Source organism: Pieris rapae, chromosome 5, assembly GCF_905147795.1.
Source record: "Pieris rapae chromosome 5, ilPieRapa1.1, whole genome shotgun sequence".
Classification (NCBI taxonomy): Eukaryota; Metazoa; Arthropoda; class Insecta; order Lepidoptera; family Pieridae; genus Pieris; species Pieris rapae.
The window spans coordinates 602543-623822 of NC_059513.1; the positions used below are offsets into that span (position 1 = coordinate 602543).

Consider the following 21280-nt stretch of genomic DNA (forward strand, 5'->3'; position numbering starts at 1 on the left):
AAAAGAAATTAACATCAGAATAAATAAAGCTTGGAAAAGATTCTGGTCTCTAAAGGAAGTTATGAAGAATCCACATATGCCCCTTAAAGATAAGACTACATTGTTCAACTCTTGCATACTACCAACTTTAACCTATGGAGCACAAACCTGGGCCCTCACTAGCAAACAGAGTGGAGCACTCAGAGTGTGCCAAAACAAAATGGAGAGGAGCATCCTAAACCTCAAGCTAAGAGACAAAGTTAAACTTAAGAATATAAGAAGCAAGACAAAAGTTATGGATGTCACTCACACAGTGAAAAAGCTTAAATGGAACTGGGTAGGCCATATGGTAAGAAACAAGAAGGGAAAATGGACAAAAGATGTTACTGAATGGTATCCTCGGGATGGGAAAAGAAAGAAAGGAAGGCCAAAAACAAGATGGGAGGACGATATTAGAAACATAGCTGGAACAACATGGCAAAGAAAAGCCGCAGATAGACATGGATGGCAAAGCCTAGGGGAGGCCTATGCCAAAAGGCAAACTGATACCGAAAATTGAAATAAATCTAATGTATATTTGTATCAGGTTAATCAGTAATAAAGGCTATTTTTATTTTTTTTTATTTTAAGTACTTTTCAGTTACTCTTATATTTCGATTAACCTTATTTTATTCAAAGGAATGGAATAGTCATTGAGATGTTTAATTTATGTTATGATAAAAAACGATTGATCTTGATAAGGTGTTAATGTCAAATGTCCACCCTCCTTTGATCTTACGCAATAACTATTCAAACCAACAAAAAAAAACTTTATAGAGCTTATTTTAATGTCATAAATATTTAAGAAGTAGGTACATAATTATATATTTTTACGAACCGTTTAAATACTGTGCAATTGCAATAACTTGGGGACCACCTTTTAAAAAGAAACAATTGACAAGAAAATCTTGCCATGAAATGCTTCTCTTATCAATATATATAACAATCTCCTGATGAATATCTTATAATAAACGACATTTTTATTTCTCACATCTTATCCGGTACACTCTTGACAGAGCGGTCTTGATCGCTTTGTTGTACTTGTAATAGAAGGGACAGATGTGATGGGCTTCACGTTTCACCATCGTTGCCTATTAGAGGTCATCCTGCTGCACTGATACGCGACCGACCATTATATATACATAAGACAAATAGATAAGATAGATTAGAGTAGCCATACTCAACCTTTTTTTACCCCGGGCCACATAGATGCTACTGTTTAATCTTACGGGCCGCAGTAATATACCTACGTACCTATGTCGCATACGACCCGAGCAAATAGTCTATCTATGTACCAAATTTTATCAAAATCGATTCAGTGGTTTAGTCACGAAAGCGTAACAGACAGACTGGGTTTCTTTCGCATTTGTTATTAGCGGTGAAGGGAAGATTATGCGACAATAAAATAAAACTATATATTACAAAATATAAGCATTTATTTAAGTATGTTTTAAAAATTAATGTGATTTTTGACATTGTAACAACTTGACAATTTTTGTTAAATCAGGCACATAGTTACTGCATGCTATTCTCAAGACGTCGTCTAGGTGGGGATCAGTAAGCCGAGATCTGTAGACATTTTTTGCATATTTCATTTTTGAATATGAAGATTCACATATGTAAGTTGTTGCAAACAATGTCAATAGTAAGTGTGCGCAATTTTTTAACGTTTTATAGTTATCCGGTACTAATTTCCAAAATTCTTCATATTGATGTGTCTCTCTTTTCTCTTTGAAAATTGCCTCCAGATTCGTATCATTTTTTAAATCAATCAGCTCATCAGATAATTTTACATTATCAAACCCCAATAATGCAAGCTCTGTTGTAGTGGCTACTTCTAAATGCCAGGGATTTTCAACTAAGAGAAGACATTTCTTTATTTTACGTAAATCCTGAAATCTTTTCAGAAATTCGTTGCTTAAGGAAAGTAAGTAATTAGAAATATATACCAGATTATCCGGGGACACCGTAATTCCATCCTGTTGAGCTTTTATCAATGTTGGAAAATTATGAAGATTTTCATTTTTTATTTCTTCGATATACATATGAAGTTTGTCTTCGAAAGCAAACACTTTACTTGCCATTTGAGAAATAAGTTTATGCTCACCTTGTAATCGACGATTAAGTTCACCAAGTTTTTCTGTTATATCGCAAAGAAACGCTAAAAGACACCACCAACTGTCTTGCTCAAGCTCTTTATAAACTTTATTATTTTGTTGTAGAAATAATATTATTTCGTGCCTTAAAGCGTAAAACCGTTCTACAACTTTTGTCCTACTCAGCCATCGCACTCCGGTATGTAGAAGAACATCACCATATTCACTATTTAGTTCTTGTAACATGCTCTTGAATTTTCTATGGTTCAGTTCTCGTGCTCTAATAAAGTTTACGATGTTTACAACGGTTTTCATTATGGCGTCAATTTCTGGCACAGTAGTACGTGCTGCGAGGTTTTCTTGATGTATGATGCAGTGAAATGAGAGAAGATTTTTAAGGTCATATTTTTTTTTCAAAAGTGAAATAAACCCAACATCGGATCCAGTCATAGATGGACATCCATCCGTGCAAACACTTACCAGTTTTTTTATATCAATATTATTTTCATCCATAAAAGTACAAATAGTATCGATATAATCAATTCCTCTGGTTTGACCTTTCATGGGCAGAATCTTCAGAAAATCTTCTCGAACAATATTCTGTTCTGTACAGTACCGTACAAAAACTGAGCATTGTGATATCGAGGAAACATCGGTGCTCGAATCAAATGCCAAGCTGAAATATTTACAATTCTTCAAGTCTTCTATGATACAATCAGAAATATGCCTCGAAATATCTTCTATTCGCCTGACGCAGGTGGAATCTGAGAGCTGTAGTTGCCTGATTTGTGATATTATCTGTGTTTTATTGCTAAACTTGTCAAATAATATATCTGAAGCATTTATAAAACACTCTTTCACTATCTCAGCGTCAGTAAACGGTTTCATATGTTTTCCTAGTAAGTAACAAATTTCGTAGGACGCCCTTGTCACCGCTATATCTTGTGTCATTGAGACTGCCATAATATTCTGCTGTTGCTGCAATGACCTTTTGAAAGAGTGCAACTTTTCTATTCGCAATGCAGACCCAACTGGAAAACTATCGCTGAACATCTTATGTTTTGTAGTGTAATGTCGCATAATATTATATTTTTTCAATATCACACTTTCGCGGCAGATTAAACATGTTGCCGAACCGTTTTTGTTCAAAACAACAAAATATTCCTCTTCCCAATTGTCTTGAAATAATCTATTTTCGTCAGAAATTTTACGTTTGCTCTTTGAAGATACACCAGCCATTTTGATTAAATTTTCGTCACAAATAACGTAAAAACTTATTATCAGCCGTAATACTTTTACTGTATTCGAAAAGACAATGGTGAGTGACGGACGACGCGCGGGATCGGCGCGTGCGGCAGGGGTGAGGGGCGGGCGCACTGGGCTCACGCCTCACAGATGTCGCAGCCCGTCCCGCCCGCACGCCACGTAGAATACCTACATTTTAAAGTCCGCGCGTTCTCATGTCACAAACCGCTGCCGCTCATCTCCCGTAGCCACATTTAGTGGTCTGTGTATTACAATTAGATAATTAAGGGAGAAAACATGAGTAAATGCGTGAATTAATAAATACCTACGTTAATTTTACGTAATGTTGGACCCTTATCGTATGGCGTGTCTCGGGCCGCATAAAAAAGGTCAGCGGGCCGCAAGCGGCCCGCGGGCCGCGGGTTGAGTATGGCTGGATTAGACGATATTTATATTGATTTAGACAATTTATACAATAAATTCTGATTCAAAAGTGCATAAACACGTAGACTGTATTCTAAACTGGAAACTCTATTTTTGACTACTATTAAGGAGAAAAAAATAAAAAAATATTAGATACACTAAAAAGTTCGGCTTATATAGGAAGAACTTAATAAAATTATTTTTGCCCTCGAGAGCCATACAACGATAATGGCAGTCATACTCGATACCATTTCTATAGTACGATTTTTCTTTCGGGCATTACCTCTTCATCAGCGATTAAGATTACTTACTTCTTTTTCTGTTAAGTATCCTTTATAATGAATTGTAAAACTTACATTTTCTTTAACATATTAACTACCTTATTATTAATATTATCAATTATTTTTGTGGTGAAGAGTACCTATATATATATAACAGAAAAGTGAAGTAAAATTGTACTAAACAGGAAATGAAAAAAAGGAAGACAACTTCAAAAGTGGATAGAACAAATTAAAGAAACAGCAGGTACTTGTCAGATAGCCTTATATTGATAGAATATACCTAAAAGAAGATTGAAAGTGAGAAATTGTAATCTGAATTAAGGGCTATTGTTATAATTAGTTTTTATAAATGTAATTTTAGAGCAATTTCACACCATATAGATATTCATGATTTCGATCCCTCTGCAGGGAACATTAACATCAAGTGAGCCTCCTGCCCGTTTGCCCTCTGTTCTATAAAAAAAAAAACATACTTACCTGCAATCGAATATTTAGTTCGGATTGTTCTATGAAACAAATTTAACATTTTGAATATATGTCTCTACACATACATCCAGTCGATTAATACTTTGAAAATCTGTGCTTTTAGTATCTGGCGTTATTCTTTGTAGGTACCTAAGTCAAGCCTAAGTATCGGCTAAGGGTACCCGCTTATCCCAGTTTTAGTTTCGCTTTAAGGTTTTTCTACCAAATAATTACGCGAAATTTTTCCTTATCAAAACCAGACAACTAAACTAAAGCTACATGCCAATATATTTTAAAATTGATAGTTATAAGAATAAAATTAGGTGCCAAATTGTATACCTACAAATTAGCATATTTCAAAAAATTCGGATTTTTATTATGTTGTCTTTGAACCGTTCAAAAAAAGCAATCCTTTATTTCTATAGTTTTTGTGGCATAGACTGTACTTATGATTAATTTTATTGAGTATCGGAATTACATGGCTGGAAGGAATCTCTATTTTAGGTGTTTCAGTATGTAATACAAGGGATATGAACAACATTACGCTATTCATTATAGAATATTTAACGAATCTGAAGCATCTTAAATCTCACTTACATGTCAATTTTTCATATAGAACAGGGGAGAAAAGTACAGGAGGCTCACCTGATGTTACGTGATACCTCCACTAGTAGCTCCCTGTCTCAGTACTAATTTAACCTATTTTTTTACCTACTATGCAAATAATATTTAATCATTTAGATACTTAATTCAAAACTTAGAAGCTTTCAAGAAGTATTTTCTCTGATAATCATAACAATAGTTTGATATGTTAGCCATCAATCATTATTTCTTTTACTTATATTTCAATGAAAATTTTACCCTTGGTAATGTCTTGTTATAACAAACTCCATAGTAACTAAAAATTTTAGGTATAAAATCATGTTTTCATTGAAATAATTTATGGATCATAATATATTCAATAACATTTCTTTTAAATAAATTACTGAAATTAATTGAAATTTTGGCATTGTTAATTGGATTTACAATTAATTCAACTATTTCTATGATAGATACAAGATAAATGAAGTATGGATTGATATAGTGAGGTATGTAGAAATAGTTTTAGCTTTGTTTGTTTTTTTTTAATTTAATAGGAAAGTGTTTAATGACCTAAACTGAAAATAGAATTACAATAAATTAAGTCAGTTTAATCTTTAGTCAATACAAATAGCATGCATGGTACAAACATCTATTTAAATGGTAGTAGTATCACATAATATAGTAATTCTCAGTGCCTGTATTGATGCTATGAAAAAAATATTTATTTTTGAGTGTTATCTCTAAACAAGTATTTATTAGAATACTTATTAAGGTACACAATTGGAATATTAAATAAAAAATTATATAAAAAAGTGGAATTTTAGAAATGAAGATGTTTTACTATTTATTGGTTCATAAGAATCCAAACCCAGAACATAATTAAACATTTCTAAGGTACATGCTCTGTATCAAATGCTAGCAATGGTTGTCTTGAAACAGGAACAGTTATATATGTATACTTAATTTGAATATAGCTAATAGAATACAACAGAATGCTGTTCTACGGAACTTACAAGTTATAAATTGTCATATATCGCAGATAACAATAAAATGGTATAATGAGTCTTACCATCATTAGATAGGTAAGTATTAGAAGTGTTGTTTAAATTTGAAAATGAGGCACCTGCCTCACTAAATTTATTTGTCGAGTGTTTAGCATATTCCATAAACTTATTGTGGAAGTTGGTGGTTCTGAAGGGAATTTTAGGTTCTTTATTCATTTGGGATATAGGCGATGAACATTTTTTATAATTATGTGAATAGGAAATTATATTAGTGATTTAGTGCTACTGTGCTAATAATATTTTAACAGTGCATTGAAATTCGAAATAATTGACATGACAGTGACAACTGTGATTGACAGTTCGATATATTTTTTTTTAATGGCTTTAATTTGTGCCAATTGGGCACAAGGTACTTCGCCAGTGTCGACATATGTATTTGTTTTTATCTAAATTTTATACTTTATATAAAAATATAACGAGACCATTGTGCATTATTGTTTCACCTTTTTTTTAATCTTTACTAAACAGAAAATTAAATAACAACCTTAGATGAATTTATAGAGCTAAAAAGGCTTGTTTCAGAATTTCCAGACGATGGGGGTCGCATTAGGAAAATTATGTTCAACAACCAAAGTTGCAGCTGTTGGTTCAGTTCTCGATCGAGTGATATCTCAACCGAGCACTGAAGATCACACAGTTTTGTATAAACTAGCTGATTATAAAAAAGGAAAGTACTTTTATACTTATTTTATTTATTTTATTTTATTTTATTTATTTAGTATGTTTATACTTGTGTATGAAATTTTAAAATATAATTTTCTGTTATTTATTTTATTTCTAAGTCATTATTTTTATTAACAATATTTAAGCAGATTGCTTTTAAATACTATAAAATTGATGGCTGACATGGCTAAAAACATAGCTCTGTCTGTTTTACTTTATTATTTTCATACAATCCCCTTTTGTGGTTGAAAATAGATAAAAAATGAGAATTTCAAACAAATTACAGAAACGATAGTCAATTATAATTTATAAAAGTTTTTGGTATAGTTTTTTTTATAAATATAATAATGTAATATTTTATAAATTATATACGTAAATTTTATTAATTATAATGATTTAATGATGCCTATCTCACTTATCAAATACTATCATCAATCCCATATCTTCTATAAACAAAGCAAATCAAAATATTTTTACGCAAAAGGACAAAACATTTTTTGTCCCTTTTCACTAAATTTTAACTATAGAATTAAATTGAGTATTGTAATATAATCATAGGTATAAATATGAATATAAATTAAAATTCAATATAAATAACTTGAGTTAATTTATTGAATAAAAAAAATATTATTATTTTCTGAGGCTAGATTAAGATTTTTAATTATTTTACAGGTGGTATTTTACTAGAAACGTACGCAAAGGGCGGCATGGTAGCAGCAGAAAAACTGATTCGTGAGGAGTTCGCTGGCTATATGTACGCTGCTGGAAGGGGTAGAGTCATAAATCGGGCGGAATACCTTCGGTGGAAGTTCAGAGAACAGGAGCAGGTTTATATTATTAGTGAAACAGACGTAGAAAAATGTTATGACTTAATATGTCATGTGTCAGCGTTATTTACCAGCTTTTTTTTTAAATAATTGTATGGCCTGGTAACGAGACCTTTAAGCCATATTTACCAGTGAACACAAACCATAGATAATAGTCAGCCATTTTGTTAGTAAGATGACAACTTGTTCCAGGTTGTGTTACCAATAGAAGCGTCTCTTTCACCTCACGATCCTTTAGCAAAGTGGGAGGATCACACAGCCTGTTGGCAGATGAGCTATCGGGGTGCCCTCGGAGAATCTCTTTTACATGTACTCATTATTTGTGATACTAAGGTAAATTCGAACTTCGAGATTCTGGTATATAGAGAATATTATATTGTGTAGATCTGTCTAGGGTATATTAATCTTATTCTAGGGTTGGTCTCAATTCTGATCTTAAATACCCCAAACATAATGATAATTTATTGGTAGGCAGGCAAGTAGGTGATATGCCTTCTGTGCCTCACGCACACTCTCGAATTTTTGAGTCTAAGGCAAGCGAATGTTAAATGGGTACATAGAAAGAAAGTCCATTGGTGCACAGCCGGGGATCGAACCTACGACCTTAGGGATGTGAGACGCACACTGAAGCCACTGGGCCAACGCTGCTCCGTATTGTACCTACATAAGCAGAAATCATTATAATCATGAACCATAGTAAAATGTTTTATTTTAGATACATACACGATTGGCAAGGACATTAGTGAAATGTTTTCCGAAACTGTCACTGGATGTTGTGGAAGGTGAAGAATATTTAGGTAATTTATTTTTATTTAATAAACGTTACATTAATAATAAGTTATTATAAAAATCGAGCAATCCATCACGCGACGTGATACTATTGTGTATTGTGGTTAAGAGTGCGAGACTTGGTCGACGTCGATGGTTACAAATAAAATTAAGTAAAAGAACAATAAAATAATGTAAATTGTCATATTAAAATGTATCTAACAGAAATATGATTGTGCGTCTGATTATATTCATATATCATTCAGATAACTATGTATTTGCATAAAAATTCTTCTGTCCAAAAACGCACTATAAAAGTGATAACTTCTAATCTACTTATACCATTAAAAATATTTTTTAATATCTTTATCGTACTCGTAAATAACCAAAGAGAACTTGCTAGTTTTCTTGCAATCATTTATACTGAATGCACATGTTTGTATGGTCCAGAACTTTAACCCTGCCTGCTACCCAGCTTAATAATATTATTGCATATCCAATGTGATTCTGAGTGAGGATTTTTATAGAGAGCTGTGCTGGTTTGACTTGTGAAAGAAACTTTTTTAATTAATCAATGTTCGAAACATTTTTCCTGCCATATTTCTAGGCGCCAGTTCGCTTCATCTTGCAATTGCTTATAGCAATAACGAGTTGGTTCAAGACCTCGTGGAAGCTGGAGCGGATGTTAACCAACGAGCTATTGGTAATATTTCAGTACATATTTAACTTTTGGTTTCGTTTGTTATATAGTAAATATTTTAAGTGGTATTTTATAAATGTGATGTGATTTTTTAATACAAGATGTAATTCTATGGCGAATTTTTTTTTACATGTGATTGACCGTTCATCACATTATACATAATTTAAAATTGTAATTTTGTTAAATATTTACCTTAGCTGATAAACAACAAATAATCAGAATATATTAATAGTTAATGCAGCATTTAACAATTGGTTCCCAGGCAGTTTCTTCCTGCCACGAGACCAACAGCGAATACCACCATCTCGTCAAACCAACTATGAAGGCCTGGCATACCTTGGGGAGTACCCGTTGGCTTGGGCTGCTTGTTGCGCCAATGAGGCTGTCTACAATCTTCTTTTGGATTCCGACGCTGATCCAGATGCCCAAGATTCCTTTGGGAATATGATCCTTCATATGGTTGTCGTTTGTGATAAATTGGTAAGTTTTTTGTATTAGTTTTTTATATGGAGTCAAGGCAGAATACAAAATACCATCATTTTTAGGGCAATTTCTACCGCGCACCACCAATATGTGGAACCAGCTGCCCTCTGAAGTACGAGCGAACCAATTCGATTTAGGGTCCTTCAAGAAAAGAGCGTACCTACCAATTCTTATAAGGCCGGCATCGCTTGCAAGCCTTCTGGCACTGCGAGTGACCACAGTGTGGACGGCGGTGTCACTTAGCATCAGGTGAGCTTCCTGCTCGTCTGCCTCCTGTAACATAAAAGAGATGGAGTGGTTTACGTCACGAACACGAATGTTCTGGGTTTGTTTCACGACGAAACAATCAAACAATCAAATCATTTATTCCAATTAGACCACCTCAAATGGCACTTTTGAACGTTAATTAAAATATAAAGATGACTCTAGTTGCCCCTTCCGTTTATTTTAAAAGATTTATTTTAAAGTACTTTCGTGTGGAGAAGAATGAGGATTTACAATATTTGTATACATGAGTTAAATAATTATATGTGAAAACATTGTACTCCCAGAATAAAATTACGTGTACTATACAGGTCTATTATTGTATTGTTAGTACACATTTTCCTCACATATTTACAAAAACTATTAAAACAGCGTGTGAGATAAACATAAAATAATGAGATATTAGTATTGTACAACAAAATACATATAACAAAAATATTTAAAATTAGATCAGCAACCAATTGATTTTGTCAAGAAAAAAAAATAGCTTGGACTTGGTAAGCTCTGAAGGTTATACTATAGAATGCATTACCACACTTAAAACTTTTGTAGTTACACCTTTAAATGTCAAATATTAAAAATATTTATCACGCTAAATGCTTCAGGACATGTTTGGCTACGCCCTTCGTCACCCAAAGGTACCAGCGAGTAATGGGAGACAGAACGATGCGGGTTTCACTCCTCTAACCCTGGCCTGTCAACTGGGTAGAGCCTCCGTGTTCAGGGAGATGCTGGAACTGTCTTCTAGAGAATTCTGGAGATACTCGAATATAACATGCTCTGCGTATCCGTTGAACGCGTTGGATACTTTATTGCCGGATGGACGGACAAGTAAATTATTTTGTTTTTAACTGACTTCAAAATAGCGGTAGGTATGAGCCAAGACTGTACTTTTTGATCACTCATGCTTTCTAAGTTACTCTCTCTTCGACTGTTACATGGCTTTCATTCGTTTGATAACAATTATCTAAATTCTAAATCATCAACCCAGAGAGTATAGCCAAAATCCAAATGTAGCGTCTATCTTCGACTTCTATTCTATTGGTGTAGTATAAATTAAAACTAACGTCCTCTATTATTTAAAACACCTCGCAGACCCAGGAACCGTATCATAGATGACCACCATGAGGTGTGCTCGCTGCATGCAGGTTTTTACATTTCATTTTGTAAAAAAACAAAAAAATATTGTCAAACAGTGACGGAGAGTTTATTTTTAAATTATGGTTTAAGGGCAAAAAAAATATTATATAAGTAAGTATTTTTTTATGTTTTACTGACAGACAGGTAAACATTTACTTGTTCAAATTTAAAGGGTTTTAATGACATAATATATGAGGCTGCTGGCTCTAGATAATGTTTATTACAGTTATTTTAGTGTAATGTTAAGAATTTTTCACATATTTTGCATAGATTTTTTTATTTTTTTTACAGATTGGAATTCAGCCCTGTTCATAATTCTAAATGGTACAAAACAAGAACATCTGAACATGTTAGATGGAGGGATCATACAAAGACTCCTTGAAGAGAAATGGAAAACATTTGCGAGAGTAAATTCTTGAAATCCTTATCATCATGAGCGTTTAAAAACAGTTGTTGTAGATTGCCGAAATGTTATCTATATATTAAAAAGAGATTATGAGGAAAATTTTATTTAAATTAAACAAATATCTTTTTTCAGAAAAAGTTCCTCAAACGCCTCATGATACTAATGTTGCACTTGCTACTTCTTTCTGTATCGGTCTACCTCCGCCACAGTAGCATCGAAGCTGACTCCTACCCTGACTGGGGTCTGGAAGTAACAGATGCCAGAAGTGGTATACGACTTGCCTGTGAATTGGGAACGATATTGAGCACATTATGCTATATAATACTGCAGCAGGGGGATGAGATCAAGAATCAGGGAGTCATAGCGTATTTCAAGCAATTGGTAAGAGTATAATGGTTTAAAACAATAAATAAATAAATTTATAATTATTTTACATAATTTTAATTTTTTTCAAATGATGTACCTACGTATTATAACTAATATTATTCATAGATGGCGCCGATAATTTATTGGTTTTGGTTTTGGACACGGCTTAAGAAGTGAAAGGCAACTTTTTGCAATCATTGTGTCAATTGGAGGCCCTATTTATTGTCGTCCACTTTCTATACTTGATTTATAATCTAAAATTATTTCCAATCCAGATTTTCCCAAATTTAGATTGATGATTGCCAAAATTCAATCTGTCGAATTCAAATATAATTTACAAAAACGATTCATCGATCGGTTATTAAAAGGTATTTTATGAGAAATGGATTGAAATATTAATTTCTGTTGATTTCTTACGTAACATATACTTAACTAGTTCTTTTTACAAACATAGGTTGCAACATACGCTAGACATCATCAAAATATAGATTCGTATGGTTATTTCAATTACATACATAGGTCATATCTGTACCAAAGTATCTTTGTATATTTATGTTAGTGTTCTTAACCTAATTCATGAAATCTTTTATTCGTGTGTTTAATGTGAGAGCAATTGGTCATAATTTTGTATATTTCAGATACACGAGCCGGCAAAATTTATTTTCCTTGCATCAAATTTGTTACTCTTAGCATGTATTCCAGCACGGTTAAGTAGACAAACAATGTTAGAAGAGGCGATACTAATATTTGTGCTACCAGGATCATGGTTTCTACTTATGTTCTTTGCGGGGTGAGTTATTTGCATACAAATGAAAATCATTCTCTTTTAGATTCGTATCCAACATATGATTTGATTTTTATGTAGTAATTGTAATTTATTTGTACTTAATAAATTTATGAAAGGAATCGTCAAGCCTATTCTCTTTCCCCTATAGTTAAATTATGTATAACTTTAGGGAAGAGTAGTATCACTGAACCTCACCGTAATAGTTTGATGACCCCTGGCGTAACCCATGGCAACGAGTAGTGTCGCTTCTTGGCGGCCATTTTGTGTCGTGAAAAAAAAAACGTGTCGAATGATAATTTTAACTGTAACTGTCATAGTACAAACGTTGCACTTGTTCCACTTTTGGAGTTGTGAATATATAGCACAATAGTAATCTTATTGACACAACATTCAATCTCTATATTATGTATAAAATTCTCATGTCTCAAAGTTAGTTTCCAAACTCCTCCGAAACGGCTTGACCGATTCTAATTTAGTTTATTGTGCATATTCAGTATGTCTGAGAATCGGCTACTATCTATTATATTTCAAACCCTTAAGTGATAAGGGGTGTCCGCCTCAAAACATTTTTATTTTATTTTTATACAATTTTTTTATACAAGATACAGAAATACATATAACCCTTAATTTTCTCTACGATCAAACATTATTTTTATTATAGGTAGTGGTAGACATTTTCCAGGTCAGCTATTAAATATTTAAATAAATCTTGTTACAGAGCCGTAAAGTTGACGGGTCCTTTCGTAACAATGATATACAGCATGATCACTGGAGACATGTTCACGTTCGGTATTATATATTGCATTATTCTGTTTGGATTCTCGCAATCGTTTTTCTTTTTGTACAAAGGTACTTTTTTATATTCTGTGTTGTTATCAAATTAAAGACATATTCTAATTTTGATGACCTTTTAGGATTTCCAAATGTTCAGTCAACGCTTTACTCAAGTTACGCCAGCACTTGGATGGCTCTTTTCCAAATAACGCTGGGAGATTATAGTGTAAGTATAAGTTTATTACATGATATATGTAAAATATGTAAAAACAAACTTAAACATAAATACAAACAAACAATAAAGTTTAAATTTGTATTAAAAAACATAGTATAAAATATAATTATTTATAATTAAAAATAAATAAATAGAATATTAAACCATTGACCTCAGAGCATTTGTTTCCTCGCTCAACGAATAAACGTACTCCGCAAGGACCAAACTTTTAAATTTGTTTTAATTTTCTATTTAAATATAAATATATTTTACCATTGTAATCTTCACCGAATGAACTTGTCTTAGACAAAGTCAAAACGATATTTTTAATTTCAAATGGTAGAATGTCTTATTAGTTGTTAGAAACTACTCATTGGGCCTATTATATTGCTTGTTCTAGCCGTATTTGTGTTTTGTTTTCTAACCTATGCCCATGTATAGATTCCGAGTTAAATTTTTCCAAAGCACATGAAGTTTCAAAGGAAATTTCCTTAATTTAAAACGTATCTTATACGCGTGTATGTGATCATAATTTATAGCCTAGCGTATGATGTAAGCATCGTGTCTCCGTCATGCTTGTGAAGTCTTTTATATGTGTGATGTCGTGGGGTCATTATTCTTCTTGGTGGTGGAGTTATACGTGTCGTGGTGGTATTCTTCGTCGTGCCGTCCCCCTCCAGTTAGACAGCCAACTAACTTTGTTGACCCCTCCATATGTCAGCAGTATTCCGAGCTGGGGCAGACAATCTACCCAAATCTATCAAAGACGGTCTTCGCTGTGTTCATGGTGTTTGTGCCGATTCTACTGCTTAACATGCTGATCGCCATGATGGGGAATACATATGCACATGTGATAGAACAGTCGGAGAAGGAGTGGGTGAAGCAGGTAACCAAATGTATATGAGAGTAGATTCTGTGTCAAAGTTTTTATGTGTTATACATGTAAAAGATATATTAAAAGTTACTAACGTTACGTTGGTACGTTAGGTTAATCTTAGGAGAAACTTTAAGTTTGCGTTGAATATGTATGTCTTACATTTATTTATTTATTTATAAATACAAATAACGTGTATGCATAACCGATTTTACACACATACACATCAATTATATTAGAATAGGTGGACTTTTTTTTAAACATTTCGCAGCGCATGCGATGAAAGATATTTTATAGGCATTTATTTTACTTATTGGCTAGCACAATAGTAATTATAGTAGGGATCTTTATTTTTTTTAAGTGATAATGTACGATTCAAACGGTGAAAGAGTTTAAAATCAGTCCAGTATTTTTTGTGCCAATCCGTTACAAACGTACTTACATAAAAATCTTTCCTCCTTATAATATTAGTATAAGATAAGATAAGAAAGCCATCTAGGGGAAAAATAAACAAGGAACCACAAAACAAAAAATAATGATTATAATACGAAGAAACCTGGGTCTTGTATCGTATTAACAACTAACGGATAAAACGTTAATGATTTAAAATATTTCTTAAAATATACTATATTTGTGTAGAACTTCGCATGCTGCCTTACAAATCCGCATTGAACGCATGAATTTAAGAAATAACTTTAAACAATTTATCTCTGACAGAATTTTATAATTATATCGTTAGCATGTTTAATCTTATTATATCACCAGTGGGCGAAAATAGTAGTATCCCTAGAGCGGTCCGTAGCCCAGGAAGATGCTCATAAATACCTTCAGGAGTATTCAATTGGACTAGGACCTTCAGACGACCCAAGATACGAGCAGAGAGGGGTCATGGTAATCAAGAGTAAGGCTAAAACCAGGGCGAAGCAACGAAAGGGCGCCCTTGCAAATTGGAAGGTAATAAGTAATATATTCTGTTGTAAAAATATACTGAAAATTAATTAAAATGCATTAATATATAGCCTCAATTTATGTGAAAACATTCTAAATGTCAGGTGTTTAATTAATACAGAAATATAAATCTAAAATAATATACAATAAAGCTTTGTATAAATTTAACAATTATTTAAATTAATTCTTGAAATTAATTGTGTCTAGTTCAAATATTTTGAAATAAGGACAATTGTAATTATACTTTCGTTTTCAGTTAAATCAATAAAAATTAAATCAGCGATTTTTCTTAGCGAGCCTTTTGTAATTTTTTATGTTAGTTAAATAATAAAAAGTAGATGTTTTTAAAAAGTACTGTAAGGGTGTTTTCGCTAGCCTTAATATATAATTGCGTTCTAGCGGGTAGGTAAAGTAACGATAGCTGAGTTAAGAAAGCGTGGTATCACCGGGGAGGAACTCCGAAGGCTAATGTGGGGCCGTGTCTCAATCTCGACTCCTACTAAGCAAAAGACCTCGTAAGTTGTTCAGTCTAACCACTTGAAACCCACCAGGACAGAATAGAAGTAGGAATAGAAAAAGTATGTGTCGTAATAATAATATTCACAATTCTGCATACATTATGAAAAAAAGGTATTTTAGATTTATTTAATTATAAGTAATCTTACAGATTATACTTATACATATTATAAAACAAAACACTAAGACAATACAGAAAGCCGAAACGGATTACATAGATAAAACTGAAATTTAACATTTGAAACAACAATTAATAATGCTTAGAATATAAAATTACTACTTAAACAAAATCAGAGTCTTCTCTCTTCTTCAAGTACTTCTTGACATCGTTTTTTTTTTGAGGTGAAAAGATCATTATCCTGATAATGGAATCTCCATCATCTAGGAATGAGCAGCTGCCTCTACCTGCGCCCAATGGCGACGCCAGCCTACCTGGCCTAAAATAAATAAAAAATAAATTTGAGGTTATTTTTTTTTTAGTGTACCACCACCGGAAGTGGTAAAAGAGGCAGCGGGGGTTGGAGGTGTAGCTCTTTCTTCGGCGTACTCTGCTATGGCCTTCGCGCAGGACCTTGATTTGACTAACACTGGTAAAATTGATCTACATATAGTTTTAAATTAATGTATTGTACAGAACCTTAAACAATAGAAGTTGTGTCCTAAAACAAAAATCTACAAGCTTTCGATTCAGTTTGCGTATTTTGGATCATTTTGCCCTTTAAAAAAAACTATTGGTACCTAATTGATATGGCAAGATTACTTTATGTGTAGGTATATTAATTTTAGACTGGTTAATTACATCCATAATTATAGTCTTATCTCGCAGGGTTTAATACCCCGAAATAACATTATTTATTCTTAATTCAAATTGATGAGCCTCCTGTAACTAAGGTCCTGGGAGCGTTTCCTAGCGAAATAGTAGTACAAAACCTGATTTCTGAGACTTTGACATTAAAAATAGGTGCGGAGACAATGCAACAGCCCCCAGACATTTTGGTGAATGGACTCCAGAAACAAAGCAAAGCAACAACCCCAATCTATCAAAATCAAGCGAAAGTAGACGCAAATCTGACAAATGCACCAAATAATCAGAATTATCTAGGAATAGATCTTCAAGCAGAATTCTTGAAGACTCAAGAGATTAAAAGTCCACGTAAGTTATAAAACAAATAAAAAAAACAGACGTAGAATTGTAAACCTCGCTTTTTTAAAGTCGGTTAATATTCGGTCGGTTATTATTGTAAAAAAAAGATAGTGTTTTATAAATATGTATGAGTATATTTTATTAACATACAATGATAATAATTGAAACGAATTTAAATAATTTGGTCCCTTGATACGTATTCGTTGAACGAGAAAATCACCAGTTCTTTGGTCATCGGCATGATCTACCAGCCGCTAACTTCTATACATTTGTTGGTACTAATTAGTAACTTTTTCATAAAAAGTAATTGATGACGAAAACACTTACCTACACTCCCGTTCTAACAGTCCAATTAGAATTGGGTAAATTATTCGAATTTATGAAATTATTAGAATTAGGGCCCTTCACAAAAAGAACCCACCTATTCTAAAAGGCTAGTTACTCACTTGCGAGCCTTCTGGCAATGTACTGTCCATGGGCGGCGGTATCACTTAACATCAGATGAGCCTCATCCTCTTTACTCAATTTATTAAGTTTTTAACTATTGTCGTCAAATATGGCTGAAATGTGTTTAACGGCAACACAAGACTGTATCGTTTTTTTGAAATTGACTAAAAACAATTTTACCTACTAGTCTATATTTCTACATTTCGAAGTTTCACTTCTTCCGCGCAGAGGGACTCCACACACTTTTTTATGGCATGTGTTTTTAATATTCGTTAAAAATATAAATATAGCTGCAGAAGTATTCCCTGACTACATGAAGGAATTGGTGACTCGGTCTGAAGAAGGTCCCAGCTCTCCCGACTTAAGGACCCTCGCGGAGAAGGCGGCGGAGCTGAACGGCATTCCGGAAATAGATGTCACTGTTTCTGTAAGTTTACTAGAGCGGTACCTAGTTGTTCAGACCGATTCCGCCACAGCGAAAAATTTACATTGAGACTGGCCAATTGCGCGGTAAACATAGACACCAGTGAAATCGACAGCATTATTTTTGTTATAGTACTTTTATAAGTATATTATTTCCCAATTAATACCTACATTTATTTATTTATTAACACTTCGTTGCATTACATAAAAGGTAAATAAAAATATATTAAACATAAATTAATGAAAAGCAACTGGCGGCCTTATCGCTTTAGAGCGATTTCTTCCAGACAACCACTGTGAGTATATTACATAAGGTAGCCAAGAAGTGCAAAAATACATATTACAAATAATAAAAATAATGTATTTTTTTTAAACTTTGTTATTGAACATGCTTTCAAAACGTCACAGAATGTGTATTTAAATAAACGCGCATTAATAGAAAGTATTTTTGAAAAATTCTATTGTAGACGGGAGTTAAATCCTCCCGCCTAGTCGTAGCTGGAGCAGTCTCCGGTCTTTTCGGAGTAGCTGCTGACCAGCCTCCTCCTGATAGCGGCTGGAGAAGGGAGAGACAGGAACAGACAGATAGTGATCCTATATCTGGTAAGATTTGTATAACTATCTTTAACCATAGAAGTCTACATTTATTATTCGAACTTTTCTCTGGTGACGCCGAGTCCAATTTACAAACAAAATTTTATTTTCATCTCGACATTTATGCGTTTCCAAGATATTAAACGTGGTATAGTATTATCTTACTCTTAAAACGTTAAATTATCTCTCTTGTAGGGATATATAATAATAATATTGACTTTCAGAAACTGGCCTTTTTCTTTGATGAAAAAAATTAAAAATTTCAGAAAATATTCTATAATAATAACGAGTTTGTCACGTGTACATTATCTTGAAGATACCCAACTCGTGTAAAAGCTAGCTAACCAGAGCTATAATTGAATAATAAAAATATGAGAATGAATGAATGTGAACATTTGCAGACAGTGCTGTATTGGGTCGTGCATGTCGTGCTAAACGCGCTCGAACTGCGTCCAGACGCGCAGCGCCTCCACCGCCTCACCTTTATGTGCCGGCACGGTTAGATATTTGTTTAAACCTATTAATATACACTCACGTTTACGAACATACGAAAAAGCCGGCGTAAATAACTCGGTACACTTTTAAAAAGGCAAATCATCAAACAATTCTTATTTTAAAAAAGGTTTCGCACTAGGCCCTTTATCAACTAGATAATCGTTAACTTAATAGTAAGCCTTCTTAGACAGCTTTTCTTTAATTTATTAAAAGGCAGAGATAATCGAGTCTTTGAGATTTTATTAAAGAGTACCTATCCCGTTTTTTCAAAAAAGAATTAAGTACTAACTTTAGATAGACTGGTACGGGGCAATTGCAGCCTCAGTTTGTTTAGAGTATTAACATGTTCGTATATTCTATTCTAGTAAACTTGTCACTATTTTTGTATACATACATATTTTTATAGGTATATGTATATGTTGCGAAAGAAAGGTAAGTATATTAATTTCCTGGAATTAATATGAGTAACGTAACGTAACAGTATTATTATCACATATATAATATGTTCTAACTTCATTCCTCAATCTTTAAGGTCCTGATATCTATTTTTTTCTAAAGTTTATAGTAGGTATTCGTTAGTATTTAAAAGCTATGTCATCAATAAGATTTTTTTAGGTCAATGTATTTCGTCGCTTCAGAGAGCAGTGCTGTTGAAAGTGATGCTCCTTGGGAGGAACCACAAATTAATAATACTAACTCGTAAGTTATTTAATTTTGTCGCATTATCTATGATATGTTTTACTGCTAAATAATTTTGGTTAAGTTATATAAAAAATTGGCGCGCCTTACGCTTCGCGCCAAAACACCACTATTTAATCTATACTTAATGATGCCATAATTATTATGTAAAATTATGAATGGACATAACACAAGTATTTTTTAATTCTAATCAGAATTTAAGACTTCGAACAAATTTTCATTGATATTTAACTGCTCGATTTTGTATACCTTATATATTATTGTCAAATTAATAGATAGGTTTATCCAGTCGGGTGAAATAATATCGGAATGTTGTCACATTGGCCATAACTAATATAATTATTTCAGTGACAATATAAACCAGCGAGATGTGGAAATTAAATCGAATAGGCCGATTTGTATTCAATACGCCACGGGACAAGCACAGGTCGAACATTCTCTCTTTATTCAAGGTAAATAAATAATAAAATATCTAATATAGTCAATACCGATTACGACGACATCGTTTGAATAACAAAACGGCTAAATATTGACCAAAATGCGGGTAAAAATATATATTTGGTTCTTAATAACGTCATCAGCTGTTAAGATTTAATATGAATAGTCCCTTTAATGTCGTTAGAACAGTTTGTGACTGCACTATTATTCTAGAAAGACAATTGTATAAATATACAATTATTGAATTTGAAAAAAAGCAAATACATTATGTAATTTTATCCTCATTCTACGCACGAATAAGTTTAACAATTGACTTTCGACAAAGAGTACCCATTTTTTATGATGAAAAATTAGAAGTAGAAGCGCGACAGTGAGAAACACCTAAATATTATCTGTGAACGTATTCTTGCATTTAGGGGCCGGAAGTGACGCAGACGTTGAAAGCGCTCCACCCCCGAGGAAACCGGAAGCACGTAGGATCCGCCCCAAAACAGCTCGACCACGACGAAATAGGTTTAATTTTTACTCAATTATCTACTTAATATTTAAGTTACGAACCCTCTAATAAATGGGGTTATAATATATTTTTTAGTAGAGTGATGTCCAATCATTTCGCCAGCCAGGAACAATCTCAGGGCCACCTAGGTGCCTTCAATCTAGTAATATTTATTAAATAATTTTGACAGAATATCCCCAGTACCTGCACCTGGTAGTCCATTAACGCCGTGGGCGACAGCGCCTCTGTCTAAACTCACCCGACTTATGCATTCAGCCAGTCTCACTTCTTATTCTTCACAAAGCTCGTCAGAATCACCAAGATATTAACTAATATTTGATTATATTTTTTCGTTTCATGTTTATAATTTATACTAAAGTAATTTGAATTGTACCTATTTCCAACCAAGTTGCTTAACAACTAAACTGCCATTTTTAAAAATAAAACTACAAATTCATTTTTATGTTTTATTTCACCCAAATGCCTGAGAACGAGTAAGGGATAATCAAAAATAAAAATATTACATTTAAACACAAAATGGAAGACTGCAAGAAAGACCAAACATTGGTAATGAAAATTATCAGGAGAAATTTTAGGCAACTATTCACATACCTAAGATACATGTCTCGAATCAGACAAT

General features: G+C 33.0%; 2 protein-coding genes across 3 annotated transcripts; one reads left to right on the forward strand and one right to left on the reverse strand.

Annotated features, from left to right (window-relative positions):
• Nucleotides 1-1203: 1203 nt before the first annotated feature.
• LOC111001728 (general transcription factor II-I repeat domain-containing protein 2-like) lies at nucleotides 1204-3032 on the reverse strand. Its single transcript, XM_022271723.2, has one exon. It carries the CDS (start codon nucleotides 3000-3002, stop codon nucleotides 1476-1478), a length of 1527 nt encoding a protein of 508 aa, XP_022127415.2. The 5' UTR covers nucleotides 3003-3032; the 3' UTR covers nucleotides 1204-1475.
• A 3619-nt stretch (nucleotides 3033-6651) lies between these two features.
• Nucleotides 6652-21183, forward strand: LOC111000648 (transient receptor potential cation channel subfamily V member 4). 2 transcript variants are annotated; one of them, XM_022270177.2, is made up of 24 exons: nucleotides 6652-6841; nucleotides 7510-7664; nucleotides 7857-7997; nucleotides 8380-8461; nucleotides 9040-9135; nucleotides 9395-9612; nucleotides 10485-10710; nucleotides 11311-11426; nucleotides 11558-11806; nucleotides 12430-12581; nucleotides 13297-13427; nucleotides 13493-13578; nucleotides 14288-14452; nucleotides 15206-15394; nucleotides 15788-15903; nucleotides 16385-16494; nucleotides 16866-17057; nucleotides 17786-17922; nucleotides 18386-18521; nucleotides 18914-19010; nucleotides 19623-19706; nucleotides 20055-20158; nucleotides 20561-20657; nucleotides 20831-21183. In XM_022270177.2, exons 1-24 carry the CDS (start codon nucleotides 6709-6711, stop codon nucleotides 20967-20969), a joined length of 3351 nt encoding a protein of 1116 aa, XP_022125869.2. In that variant the 5' UTR covers nucleotides 6652-6708; the 3' UTR covers nucleotides 20970-21183. The 2 variants fall into 2 exon arrangements, with proteins under 2 accessions (XP_022125869.2, XP_045484149.1); XM_045628193.1 differs by having other exon boundaries at nucleotides 14291-14452.
• The last annotated feature ends 97 nt before the right edge of the window (nucleotides 21184-21280 follow it).

Excerpts from the sequence above, each read along its gene's own strand:
- LOC111001728 (XM_022271723.2), bottom strand. The coding sequence starts at position 3,002 with ATGAAACCGTTTACTGACGCTGAGATAGTGAAAGAGTGTTTTATAAAT.
- LOC111000648 (XM_022270177.2), top strand. The coding sequence starts at position 6,709 with ATGGGGGTCGCATTAGGAAAATTATGTTCAACAACCAAAGTTGCAGCT. Across the intron at positions 11,427-11,557 it reads AATGGAAAACATTTGCGAGA|AAAAAGTTCCTCAAACGCCT; the intron begins GTAAATTCTTGA and ends ATCTTTTTTCAG. Across the intron at positions 20,658-20,830 it reads GCTCGACCACGACGAAATAG|AATATCCCCAGTACCTGCAC; the intron begins GTTTAATTTTTA and ends TAATTTTGACAG.